Source organism: Physeter macrocephalus, chromosome 17 (genome assembly GCF_002837175.3).
Source record: "Physeter macrocephalus isolate SW-GA chromosome 17, ASM283717v5, whole genome shotgun sequence".
Classification (NCBI taxonomy): Eukaryota; Metazoa; Chordata; class Mammalia; order Artiodactyla; family Physeteridae; genus Physeter; species Physeter macrocephalus.
In genome coordinates this window covers 41,622,349-41,635,999 of record NC_041230.1, presented here as the reverse complement: position 1 = coordinate 41,635,999, position 13,651 = coordinate 41,622,349, and the positions used below count along the sequence as shown (strand labels likewise).

The 13,651-nt window shown below is 41.6% G+C and overlaps 1 protein-coding gene and 1 non-coding gene across 2 annotated transcripts in view; both read right to left on the bottom strand.

The window, feature by feature from the left end:
- Positions 1-13,651, bottom strand: part of PKD1L3 (polycystin 1 like 3, transient receptor potential channel interacting) — a 74,309-nt gene that overhangs the window by 35,213 nt on the left and 25,445 nt on the right. The window contains 10 exon segments of the mRNA XM_055078918.1: positions 2,028-2,209; positions 2,883-2,912; positions 2,915-3,393; positions 6,286-6,627; positions 7,623-7,854; positions 8,198-8,279; positions 8,281-8,323; positions 9,176-9,306; positions 9,403-9,530; positions 10,824-11,000. Of these exon segments, the coding sequence (XP_054934893.1) occupies positions 2,028-2,209; positions 2,883-2,912; positions 2,915-3,393; positions 6,286-6,627; positions 7,623-7,854; positions 8,198-8,279; positions 8,281-8,323; positions 9,176-9,306; positions 9,403-9,530; positions 10,824-11,000 (1,826 nt within the window).
- Positions 5,906-6,089, bottom strand: LOC112065253 (U2 spliceosomal RNA). Its single transcript, XR_002891931.1, has one exon. It is a non-coding gene; the product is annotated as a U2 spliceosomal RNA (small nuclear RNA).

The following is a 13,651-nucleotide window of genomic DNA, read 5'->3' as shown; positions in this document are numbered from 1 at the left end:
GTACCGCAAAAAAAAAAAAAAAAAAAAAAAAAAAAAAAAATTTGCAAATACCTAAAAGTACCCTGAAGAAAAACTTAAAAATTCATAATCCTACTACCCAGCAATAACTATTGGTAATAATTTAGTGTATATAGCACTAGACTTTTTCCTATACACATACTTTAAAAAAATCAACTTTGTTGTGGTATAATTTACATATGATAAAGGGCATCCATTTAAAATGTACAAAATTCAATGCATTTTGACAAATGTATACACTTGTGTACTAAGCACCACCACCATCACCCTGAAAAGTTCCCTTGTGCCTTTTCCAGTCAGCCCCCCTCAGGGTCACTCTTGGCTTCAGGTGACCACTGATCTGCTTGCTGTCTCTAGAGAGTAATTTGCTTTTTTTAGAATTTCATATATGTGGAATCGTACAGTATGTCTCCTTCTGTGTCTGGCTTCTTTTGCTCAGCATAATGTTTTTTGAGATTCATCCACACTGCCGTGTGTCTCAACAGATTGCTCTTGTCGTGAGTAGTATTCCATTGAATGAACATACTAACATTTGTTTATTCATTCACCTGATGGACATTTGTGTTGTTTCCAGTTTGGGGCCATTATTCATAAAGCTGCTATGAACATATGTGTCGGAATGGACATATGTTTCCATTTACCTTGGGTAAATAACTAGGAGTGGAATTTCTGGGTCATACGGTCAATGTATGTTTAACCTTACAAGAAACTGCCAAACTGTCCTCCACCACAGCTATACCATTTTACATCCCACCAGCAGCGTGTGAGAGCTCTAACTGCTCCCCACCCTCACCAAATCCTGGTTTTGTTAGACTTTTTTTTTTTTTTTTTTTTTTTTTGCGGTATGCGGGCCTCTCACTGCTGTGGCCTCTCCCGTTGCAGAGCACAGGCTCCGGACGTGCAGGCCCAGCGGCCACGGCTCACGGGCCCAGCCGCTCTGCGGCATGTGGGATCTTCCCAGACTGGGGTACGAACCCGTGTCCCCTGCATCAGCAGGCGGATTCTCAACCACTGAGTCACCAGGGAAGCCCTGTTAGACTTATTAATTTCAGTCATTCTGGTGGGTGTTTAGTGCTATCATTGTGGTTTTAATTTGCATGTCCTGATGACTAATGATGCTGAGTATCTCTCAAACGCTTGTTATACATTATTTACCTTTATAAATGAAAGCGGAATGATAGTGCAACAAACTGCTTTGTAGATACCTGAACAGAATGGAAGCAGCAAGCAAATTATCAGGCTATCCTGGCCCAGTGGTTGGTGTATCTAGCCTAGCAGGGAAGGACTTCTTTTGCTATCAATTTTAGCCAAGCAGCATACTCTTTTCAGGTGGCCAATATTCAGCAACTGACTTGTTTGAATACCGGCCTGAGATCTTTGACTTCATTCCCTTCTTTTTTCCTAATCCCAACAAGCCAATAATCCTCAACCTTAATTAATTTTCATCATGTATTCAATAATTTCTCCACCCAGCTCTCCTAATTCTTAGAGTGCTGCTGAAGAAAGATGCAGAATCATCCGGATCTAGCACAGGGCAGGTGCATGCACTCACCACTGACCGCTTCTCACTCTAACTCTCTAGGCACATCCCACATTGTAATTCCGTTCCTTCCCCTCTCCTTAAGCTCTTCATTTTGACCCAAAGTATATTCAGTATATAGTCATTTACTAAATTTACTCTTTGAAGATAGTTTTCATATTTAGAGATACTTTCAATTTATGGTACTTTTGGGCAATATTTCATTGTTATTATTTGCTGTTCACCATCATGACAACATCTAATGGAAAAAAAATCCATTCTACTACCCATCAAAAATCGTATTGTTCATTTTCCATATTTCCTTCCAGGGTTTCTTCTTTGTAGACAGCTCTGAAACTAAAATCTAACAGTCATTTGTTACTATTTGGCCCAAAGCATTATAGTTATTTATCGTAAAGCCATGCAGGGCTTTCCCCAGAATGCTAAGATCCACAGAGAAGAAGCAACATGCCAGCTTGATACGGGGACTTACCAAGAAGGGCTGATGCCAGAACTGTCATGCCAGAGCTGCAGGCTGTGTAATTCCCGCAGAGAAGACAGAGTGCCCGGCAGGAAGACATCCAGTCCCCCTCGTTCAAAGACTGCTTTCTGGGAATCACAAAGATGATGGGGCTTGCTCTGCCCCTCTGATCCATAAAGGGTGATAACCACCTAAAACATGACAACGAAAGATACAGTATAGGAAGTTAGAACGTGATTCTTTTGGTTTATCTCTAAGGAGAAAGATGAGGACAGAGAAAACCGCAATTCAATGAAGTCTTGGGGTCTGAGACAAGCATAAAGAGCTCTTCAGGTGTACAGTCTAGAACCAGGAAAGATCACTGTCTGGGATCCTTGTAAAGGACAATTGGACACAGGGATATTACCAAGTCAGACTGTACCTCACACTACCGACTACCATGCTACCTGCCTCTTTTTTAAAAAAATTAATTAATTTATTTATTTTACACTGCATTGGGTCTTCGTTGCTGCGTGTGGGCTTTTCTTTAGTTGCAGTGAGCGGGCTTCTCATTGCAGTGGCTTCTCTTGTTGCGGAGCACAGGCTCTAGGCACACGGGCGCTTCAGTAGTTGAGGCTCACGGGCTCTAGAGTGCACGCTCAGCAGTTGTGGCGCATGGGCTTAGTTGCTCCGCGGCATGTGGGATCTTCCCGGACCAGGGATTGAACCCGTGTCCCCTGCATTCGCAGGCGGGTTCTTAACCACTGCGCCAACAGGGAAGTCCCTAGCTGCCTCTTTTTGATGAAGGGTTTTCGTTTCTCTTTTCATCTTGTTCCACATATTTAAGACATTGTGGCAAAGCTTTTGGAATCAAAGTCTCATCACCTTCTGCATATCTGCTCGGTCCTTTCTCCACAAGCCCACACAAATATGAGCATATAGACTCCAATAAGGCTGGCCAGCAGGGACACCCCGACGGTGTTGCTGGTCAGGCGAAGGAACAGCTCAACTGTGTCTTCCACATTCACTGTCTGAGGCACAATGAAGAAATCGCCGCCAAAGTAGGTCAGGTGGTTACACAGACACTGTGTCCTGAAAAGTGGGCTCTCTGTGGCCCAACCTGGAATAATAGCCAAGACAGCGATTCTAACTGGCGTGCTAAGGAAGGGACACATGTAAAACAAACATAGGCATTTAGATTTGGGAAACAAGGTCTGATCGCTTATTCTCTGCTGGTGTAAACTGGGACAACTGATGGGCACAGCAGCTTGGCAACATCTAGTAAGACTGAAGAAGCAAAACACCTTGAATCCTGTGATTCCAGTTCTGAATGTATATCTGGGGGAATTTTGCACATGTGCACAAGGAAATGTGAAAAAGGATGTCTCTGTCAACACTGTTTATAACTAGGAGAAATCAGAACAACCTGTGTGTCCAGTAAAAGAATATACAAACAAACAAATAAGTAAGTAGAGGCAAACTAATGGACTGCTGGACTTCTCTGGTGGCACAGTGCTTAAGAATCCGCTTGCCAATGCAGGGGACACGGGTTAGATCCCTGGTCAGGGAAGATCCCACATGCCGCCGAGCAACTAAGCCTGTGCGACACAACTACTGAGACTGTGCTCTAGAGCCCGCGAGCCACAACTACTGCACCCGTATGCCACAACTACTGAAGCCCAGGTGCCTAGAGCCCATGCTCCGCAACAAGAGAAGCTACCGCAACGAGAAGCCCTCACACCGCAACGAAGAGTAACCCCCACTCGCTGCAACTAGAGAAAGCCCGCACGCAGCAATGAAGACCCAACGCAGCCAAACATAAAATAAATAATTTTAAAAACCCACAACTGATGGACTGCTATACAGCAGTTAAAAATGAATGAACTGAAGATGGATTCATCAACTTGGATAAATGCTGAACGAACAAAGCAAATTAAAAAAGGATATAATAGGGACTTACCTAGTGGTCCAGTGATTAAAACTCCGTGCTTCCACTGCAGGGGGCACGGGTTCAATCCCTGGTCAGGGAACTAAGATCCTGCATGCCGTGAGGCACAGCCAAAAAATAAATAAAGAAACTTAGAAAGAAAAAAAAGAATATAACAGTATCATACCGTTTATACAAAGACCAAAAGTGTGCAAACCACCATTCATGAATCCAGTTTGTCAGCCTCCCTCACTGGAAAGTAAGCTCATGAGGACATTCTTGTCCAACACTAGTTCCTGTATGCGGGTCTGGAATGTATTAGATGCTCAATAAATATCTGCTGAAAGAACGAACACATAGGACTTCCCTGGTGGCGCAGTGGTTAAGAATCTGCTTGCCAGTGCAAGGGACATAGATTTAAGCCCTGGTCCAGGAAGATCCCACATGCCGCGAGGCAACTAAGCCTGTGTGCCACAACTACTGAGCCTGCGCTCTAGAGCCTGCGAGCCACAACTACTGAAGCCCGTGCACCTAGAACCAGTGCTATGCAGCGAGAACGTACCGCAATGAGAGACCTGTGCACCTCAATGGAGGTTAGCCCCCGCTTGCCGCAACCAGAGAAAGTCCGCGTGCAGCAACGAAGACCCAACGCAGCCAAATAAATAAATACATTAAAAAAAAAAGATTGATCCTTTAAAAAAAAAAAAAAGAATGAACACATGTACCAAATTCCGGACAGGGATGACCCTTTGGTAAGAGCGAGGAAATGAGGTTGGAGAGGGATAGACCCAGGTCTTCCATTATCCCAGTGTTTAAATTTTAAAAAACTTGAACTAAATACAGCAAAATACAAACTTTGTGATACAGCTGAGTGGTGTCTTTAATTTTTAATCATATTATTCCCTATAACTTTTCGTATATTGTAACATTTCTTTATAAAAAATATCTTTTAAAACATCACTAAGCAAATGAATGGAAGGTACCAATTCCACACCTGATTTTGTACATGAAAAGTCTAAAATGCTGTCAGGATGACTGACTTCCTTCCACAGAACAAGGTTAAGTTCTGGTTGCCCAGTCCACTTTCGGCCGTTGGAGGAATTCTCATCGTGCACTCTTGAGCTCTGATACTTTCATGGATTCCAAATAACAAAGGCTTCAAGGAGGCAGGAAATGTCCTGATGCCTTTTGCCGTCAGTGGCCACTGCTGGGAGAGAAGAAAATCTCCCCCACCGCGCTACTCTGTGGGGTTTCCCTGCCGAGCAGCACCGGACGCTTGTCAGAAGGCAGACTCTCCGGCCCGCCCCAACTTACTGCAACAGACTCTGCATTTTAACAAGCTCCCAGTCTGAGGGGTTGCATGAATGGTGCGGAAGCCTTCCACGGAATCCTCTTTCCTTCTATTCTCAATCTGGATAACACTCTCTCACATTAAAAAAAAAAAAAAATTTATTTGTTTTTATTTTTGGCTGTGTTTGGTCTTCATTGCTGCGCACAGGCTTTCTCTAGTTGCGGCGAGCAGGGCCTACTCTTCGTTGTGGTGCGCGGGCTTCTCATTGCGGTGGCTTCTCTTGTTGTGGAGCACGGGCTCTAGGCACACAGGCTTCAGTAGTTGTGGCTCGTGGGCTCTGGAGCGCAGGCTTAGTAGTTATGGAGCATGGGCTTAGCTGCTCCGTGGCATGTGGGATCTTCCCCGGCCAGGGATCAAACCCATATCCCCTGCATTGGGAGGCGGATTCTTAACCACCGCACCACCAGGGAAGCCCTATCAGATCTTTTAGGAAGAGCTGCCTCAGGATTTCCAGACGCTTACAGCACATTCTTTGTGCACACGAAACCAGACAGGATCTCACAGGATCACTAGTGTGAAAATGTAGAGCGCCCTTTTAAAGTGGTCAGACACCTGGAACGAGGCAGTAATTGCAGAAGTGACAGTCTGTCCCCACCTGGCTTAGAATGTACAGGAATCTGTTAGCTTATTTTTAAGTACAAAAGTTCTCTCTTTTTTTTTTTTTTTTTTTGGAGTGAACGGAGCAAGCTCCTATTCCAACTCCCTGCTCCAAAAATCCAGTTGCTATATTGTCCTTGAGTAGAGGATGTATCAGATATTAAATTGACATAAATATATACTACATTTGATCTTAGCCAAAAGGCCAAGAAGCAATAAAAGTTCTCTTTTAGGTAGCAGAAAGTCGGCCTCATTTTACCCTCCGCATATTTAGTACTTGCAGAATTGATCAGCTTCCATATACCACTTGTCTTACTTTACGTAGATTGTCAGATTCACCCTGGACTAATGTTTGGGAAAAAAATGACAAATCTAATGCAGAAGCCTGCTCCGAAGAGACACGTTCTCTCAGCCCACCACACACACGCCTCCTCCTTTTAACCAGGCTGATTTATTTCCCTTCCAATGCTTTTTCTTTCTGGACCGCCCCAAATGAGATGACAGAGCACTGAGTTTACTGCCGGCTGAGGTGGGAGAGAGGCAGAAGTGGGCAGCTTCTGACCTGGCATCCTCTGCTCCCCACGTGCTGTTGCCGCTGGCCCAGAAATAACACTGGGTGACAGCAGTGACCACCGAGAACAGGGCGGGCGTCTGCTGGGCACCCTCCTTGCTTCTATTCAACAGGGCTGTTATGTAGTAGGTGCCAACCCCGTACTGCAGGCTCTCTGGAGTCAGCACCCATGTGTATTGCTCATCTGAGAACAAACAAGAGTACTTAGCTGCCTTTCAAAGGGGATAAAAATACCATTAGAACCTTTCTTCAGAAGGGTCTATTATTATCATTATTTTATTTTACAAATGGGGAAATGATAAGCCTAGAATCACAAATGGTTTTAAAGAAAATGACCGGTGATATAGTCTGGGGCTTTGGATGACTCCTGTTCCAGTAAAAAACAAAAAAATCATATGCTTTTGATAAATGAAGACTTGGGGCTAATGAATTAGAATGTATTATGAGTTTTAGAAAAACAAAATAATCACACATCAAAATGAGTAGTTACAAGACCTAGGTACCAACAGAAACCCAAGAGTGATGCAGGGGCAGGCACAGAGTGGTTCCAGGGAGAGAGCCCTGGTCTGCGTGTCAGAGGCCTGGTTCCAGGCCCGGCTCTGTCAGGTAGCCGCTGAGGGCTGAGGCAAGTCACCCAATTGCTGTAGTTTTCTCATCTCTCAAACACAAAATCTGGACCAAAGGACCTCTAAGATCCCTTCCAGCTCCCAATGACACGACATTATTGCCAAGATCAGTAGGTAGGACAGAGTGCATGTTCTGAATCGGGAAAGAGCCTGCCGGTAATGCAGACAGAATTCGTAGCTGGCAGCCCAGCAGCAACAGGTGCTGTCTCCATAGCTTTACTAAACAGGAAGAATTACTTAAAAAGTGATTACAAGAGAGCTTGTAAAACCTGTGAAATCCGAATAAAATCAGTGCATTGTGTCAGTTTCACTTCCTGGTTGTGACACTGTACTATAGTTATGCAAGATTAGGGGAAACTGGGTGGAAGGTATGTGAGAGCTCTGTGTTTTGCTTTTTACAATTGCATGTGAATTGACAATTGCACGATTATCTCAAAATAAAAGATCAAGAAAGATCAAGGAGAAGTTCTGCATGAAACAGAAAACACCAAAAACACTAAAAAAAAAAAGCATGCATTTTAAAGTAAGTTTCTGACATCCTGTTGGGGTTTACCTTTCTGTGACACCTTGTCCTTTGGCAGGGAGAGGTTCAGGTGGAAGTGTGTGTGGTTAGGCTGGTGCTGGAACCCCAGGTAGAGCGTCACTGAAAGGGGGCTTTCAGGCTCCACGCACACTATGAGGGATTTCTCCAGGGAAGTGACATTCACTGGGATAGTAAAATAGTCTGCACTCACGTTGAGGCTGGTGGGATGGGTGCCCGTGCTCGCGTTTCTCCATAGCACGATCTAGAATAAGAGAGAGTTCATCAATCTTCAAGTTTAAGATGGTCCATCCATTGATGCCTTTCAGTCTCCTTTTAGTGATAATGGAATGCAACTTGCTAGGTCTTCCTCTGTGAATGTTAGCAGTGCCAGGCGTTAAGGGAGAGTATATAGTCTCGGACCTAAAACGTTCTCCTAAGGGTAAGGTAGACCTCTTTGTAGAAGTTCCTAAGTAATGACGTGAGTAACAAAACAATGGCACGCCCATAAATCTAAAATGATTTCCTTCAAGTTGTTGCAGACCTCCATCCTATCCTCCAGGAATTCCTATGCCCTTCTATTTTATTCCCTAATAGTCAAGTCATACACTGATATCTTCCATTAAATCATGGACTTGGAGCAATTTATGATTAGAGCTTAGTAACACACTTCCGATGCTTCCAACAAACCATGTCATCAAAATCTCTGAAGGGATTGAAAGCTAGTCCTGTTACTTAGAAACAAGAACACTCTAGTTCCATCAATTGCCGAAATATTTATAAATAACACCCTGATAGGTAATAAGGTATCAGATATCATACAGTAAATGTTGGGATTTCCCCTTGCTAATACGTACACATATTTTTTTGGCCACGCCCTGAGGCCTGTGGGATCTTAGTTCTAAGACCAGGGATCGAACTCGTGCCCCCTGCAGTGGAAGCACGGAGTCCTAATCATTGGACTGCCAGCAAATTATCCACTAATATTTTAAATGAAATAATATTTCTCATTATAACATCATACAAGGAAGAATTGGTTAATGAAAGATGAAATATAAAAAAATTAAAATTAAAAATAAAAATTGTGATACCCAATGCAGCCAAAAATAAATAAATAATTAATTAAAAAATTAAAAAGAGTCATTTACTTATGACCCTCAGAATTATTTTTTATATCTTTATACCTGGAGGATTCATTTTACTAGGAATTAAGAATTCTGTTCTCCAGGATAAGGCAACAATCTTACTTCTATTTGTTAGGTAGTTGCTGAAAGAAATTAAATATACTGATGTAACCAGGTTGGTATATTGAGTTGATGATTATTCAGAGATTTCCAGCTTTGTATAAATAGTGAAGAATTGAGACCAATTCATATCATAACCCAGAAGCTTAGTTATATCTAGAATCTGTTAATACTCCCAACCTCTATAGTGGGTCATTTTTAAGAGGCCTCCATTCCTGCCAGTGCGAAACAGAACTTAACGCACACAACCTTCTCTCATGGGGTCTGGTCAGCTTACATTTGCACCCAAATACCTACAGCCATCACATCCCATGTTCATTCTGATCAGAATCAATTTCACACTCACTTGGATGTTAACTCCTGGGTGTTTATTCAAGAGCTGCTCCAAGACTGACGCTGATGGAACGCCTAACCTCACAGGTGCTGGGGAACCGAAGGTGTAAGAGCTCAGAGGCAAAGTTGATATGTTTTGCCTAATGAAAAAGAAGTTAAATGAAAATCAATTTCTGTGCGTTCTCTAAAGATCAAAAACCTAAAACAAAACTCTCCCCGTTCCTTCCTCCTGTTACCTGCTCAGCAACAGGGTAGCAGCGAAAGAGGTCAGAGTCCCTGCGGACTCAGAACGCCAATTCTGCTGTAGAAATGCTTCCTGGATCCGCCTGAGGCTCAGCAGGGACATTTTCAGTGGATTTTCTACCTGCATTTAGAGGGAGATACCAGGTGACTTGTGTAACCTCAGGGTATTGTTAGTGAAATAATGGTTTGAGAGGGCAGAAAAGGGGACAAGGATCTTGACAGTGATATAATGAAAGGTGACATTCATCGGAAGGATCCATGGAAAGTACTTGCAGCCTGGCTAAAGACTCCTTATCCTTTGTATCAACTAAGAGGGCCACCCAGGGAAATATTTCTTTGCCCCATGAAATAAGCTGCCCTAGACCTGCTTACGACGAATGTTTTTTTAATAACAGCTTTTTTGCAATGAAATTCACACATACAATTCACACGTTTAGAGTATATACTTCAGTGTTTTTTAGTATATTCACAGGGTTGTGCTGCTATCACCATGATCTAATTTTAGAACATTTTCATCTTCCCTAAAATAAACCCAGAAACCAGTAGCAGTCACTGTCCATTCTCCTGTCCCCGGCCCTAGGCAACTACTAATCTACATTCTGTGTCAATAGATTTGCCTCTTCTGGACATTTCATATAAACGGAATCATAATATACGGTCTTTTACGTTTGGCTTCTTTCACTTAGCACAGTGTTTTCAAGGTTCATCCATGTTGTAGCTTGTACAGTGCTTCATTCTTTTTTTGTTGCCAAATAATATTCTATCATAAGGACATACACTTTACTTATTCATTCATCCGATCATGGACACCTGCATTGTTTCTACTTTTTGGCTATCTGACTGTTTGAATAATGTTGCTATGAACATAAGTGTACAAGTTTTCATGTGGACATATGTGGGTATATACCAAGGAGTGGAATGGCTAGGCCTCATGGTAATTCTATTTTTAACATTTTGCAAAACTGTCAAAGTTTTGCAAAAGTGGCTGTATCATCATTTTACAATCCAACAATGTACGAGTGGTCCAGTTTCCGTCTCCTTGCCAACACTTGTTATTGTCTGTCTTTTTGGATGTGAAGTGGGATCTCACGGTAGTTTGATTTGCACTTCCCTAGTGACTAGTGATGTTGAACATCTTTCCATGTGAATAATAAATACAATTCATTTAGTGGAGTATTTATTATGTACCTACCACGTTGCTGAATTCTTTTTACTGGATTTCAGCAACAGGTGGTCTCGGCTCATGGATGGGGTTGAGAAGAAGAGCCTGGAGCAGGCTTGACAGAGTGGTCTCCTCAGTGGTGCCTACTTTGCTGGGTTCTCTAGAGGTCTAGGGAGAGGCTGTATGATACCTGATCTGTCAAGAGGAAAATGTCTCCGAATCGAGTTGGCCACCAGCACATACCTTACCTACCTGCTCAGTGTCGTCCTTGGGTCTTTGCCGACTTGCTTCACTAGTTTTCGTTATGTTGTTGAGGGAGTGAAAGAGGCAGACAGTCACAGGCATTCTGGAGCCCAGGTTGCTGCTGGTCGGAAATGGGCTCTGCAGTAGCTGCTCATTCAGGTCAATAAGTGCATCAATGACACCCACCTGGAATTTTAGAGAGCAAACACACATTCCTGAACTGCTTACAACTGCTTCTTTTTTTTTTTTTTTTTTTGGCCGTGTGGCATGTGGTATCTTAGTTCCCCAGCCAGGGATCGAACCCAAGCTCCCTGCATTGGAAGCGTGGAGTCTTAACCACCGGACTGCCAGGGAATTTCCTGCTTAAGGCTGCTTTAAATTTGTGTTCTTCTCATAAGGAGTTCTGTGTTCTTTACAGATTTCAAATGCATCTTTTAAAACTTTTAATTTTATAGTGGGGTATAGTTGATTAAACATGTCCTGTCAGTTTCAGGTGTACAAAGTGACCCAGTTATACATATACATGTATCTATTCTTCATGCATTTTTTTTAAACACCTTTATTGGAGTATAATTGCTTTACAGTGGTGTGTTAGTTTCTGCTTTATAACAAAGTGAATCAATTATACATATACATATGTTCTCATATCTCTTCCCTCTTGCGTCTGCCTCCCTCCCACCCTCCCTATCCCACCCCTCTAGGTGGTCACAAAGCACAGAGCTGATCTCCCTGTGCTATGTGGCTGCTTCCCACTAGCTATCTATTTTACATTTGGTAGTGTATATATGTCCATGCCACTCTCTCACTTTCTCCCATCTTACCCTTCCCCCTCCCCATATCCTCAAGTCCATTCTCTAGTAGGTCTTACGCATTTTTATAAGAAGCAATATTACAACTTGGCAGGGAAGGAACATATATTGTTACATATTACTTATGGGGAGGATGCAGTTCAGGTTATTCTAAGGAACTGACAATGACCCTTTTTGAGTGATAAGCAGATCAAAAATCTGATTAACAGAACTAAGCTAAAAAAAAAAAAAAGGAGTGCTGATGAAAAGAGCAATGTTGACTGAAAGACTGAGTGGACCATCCTTTTATATTTAGGGCCCCAAAAGTATTCAAGATAGACTAAAAAGAAAGATCAAGGAGAAGTTCTGCATGAAACAGAAAACACCAACTCTCCTTTCTGTGGGTTGTTCGCAAGTAAAACAAGTTGAAATAGAAGGTGAAGCCAGTTGACAGATATTTAGTGAATATCCACTGCAGTTACAACTGTTTTTGTGTTGAAAAGTTATTTTCAAAGTTACATGTGTTAAAAACCTCTGCAAAATAAAAGATACAAAAAACAAAGTTAAAAAGACACGGGCACAAAGTATTAGAAACATATATAACAAAAAGTTAACATCAATAATAAATAAAGCTGTCTTACAAATAAGAAAATGACCAAAAAACCCAAGGGGGAAAAATGAATGACGGATATATACAAGCAATTGAGAAGACAAATAAAAATGGTCAATAAATATATAAAATGATGTCTGACCTCTTTAATGATTAATAAAATGCTTTTCTTTCTTTTCTTTTCTTGCTTTTGAAATTGGCAAAAGTGAGAAAGTGAGGAAGTGGTTGGTAGGAATGTAAAATAATGCCTTTTAGAAAGGTAATTTTTCCATTGATTAAAAATTTAAGAGCCCATCAAATCTATTTCTACCTCTCTTTCCCACAGGAATATTTGTATAAGTACCCAAAGATGTAGGTACACGGATGTTCATGGATTATGTTTGCAAGAGTAAACAAATGAAAAATATTCAAACGAAAACTAAGAATAGTGAGCTCATATCTGTGTACTACCATGAAAAGATATCTATGACACAGTATTAAGTAAAAAAATCAAGTAGCAGAAAAATTTGTGTAATTTAACCCGATTTTTGTTAACACAAAACAACAGACTTGTGTGTGTATAGAAAAAAGTCTGAAGGGTTATGCATAGCAAATTAAGAATAAATTAATAACAGTGATTACATCTAGAGAACGGGATTGGCAAGAAGGACCAAGATGGTGAGGGCTTCTGTTTTTACTTTATATGCTTTTGTTCTAATTTTTGAATAAGCAGCATGTATTATTTCTGTAATTAAAAAGTCCAAATAAATGAACCCAGATGGCACCTATATGCTATAGCAAAATATCTGAAAATACAGGAAATGGAAAAATGGAAATTAAAATTCTCACCAATCCTGGGACTTCCCTGGTGGTGCACTGGTTAAGAATCGGCCTGCCAGGACATATTTCAAGTGATGAAAGGGAAAAACATACAACCAAGATTACTCTACCCAGCAAGGATCTCATTCAGATTTGATGGAGAAATTAAAACCTTTAGAGATAAGCAAAAGTTAAGAGAATTCAGCACCACCAAACCAGCTTTGCAAGAAATGCTAACGGAACTTCTCTAGGCAGTAAACACAAGAGAAGGAAAAGACCTACAAAAACAAACCCAAAACAATTAAGAAAATGGTCATAGGAACATACATATCAATAATTACCTTAAATGTAAATGGATTAAATGCTCCAAGCAAAAGACATAGCCTGGCTGAATGGATGCAAAAATAAGACCCGTATATATGCTGTCTACAAGAGACCCACTTCAGACCTAGGGACACATACAGACTGAAAGTGAGGGGATGGAAAAAGATATTCCATGCAAATGGAAAATCAAAAGAAAGCTGGAGTAGCAATTCTCACATCAGACAAAATAGACTTTAAAGACTATTACAAGAGACAAAGAAGGACACTACAGAATGATCAAGGGATCAATCCAAGAAGAAGATATAACAATTGTAAAT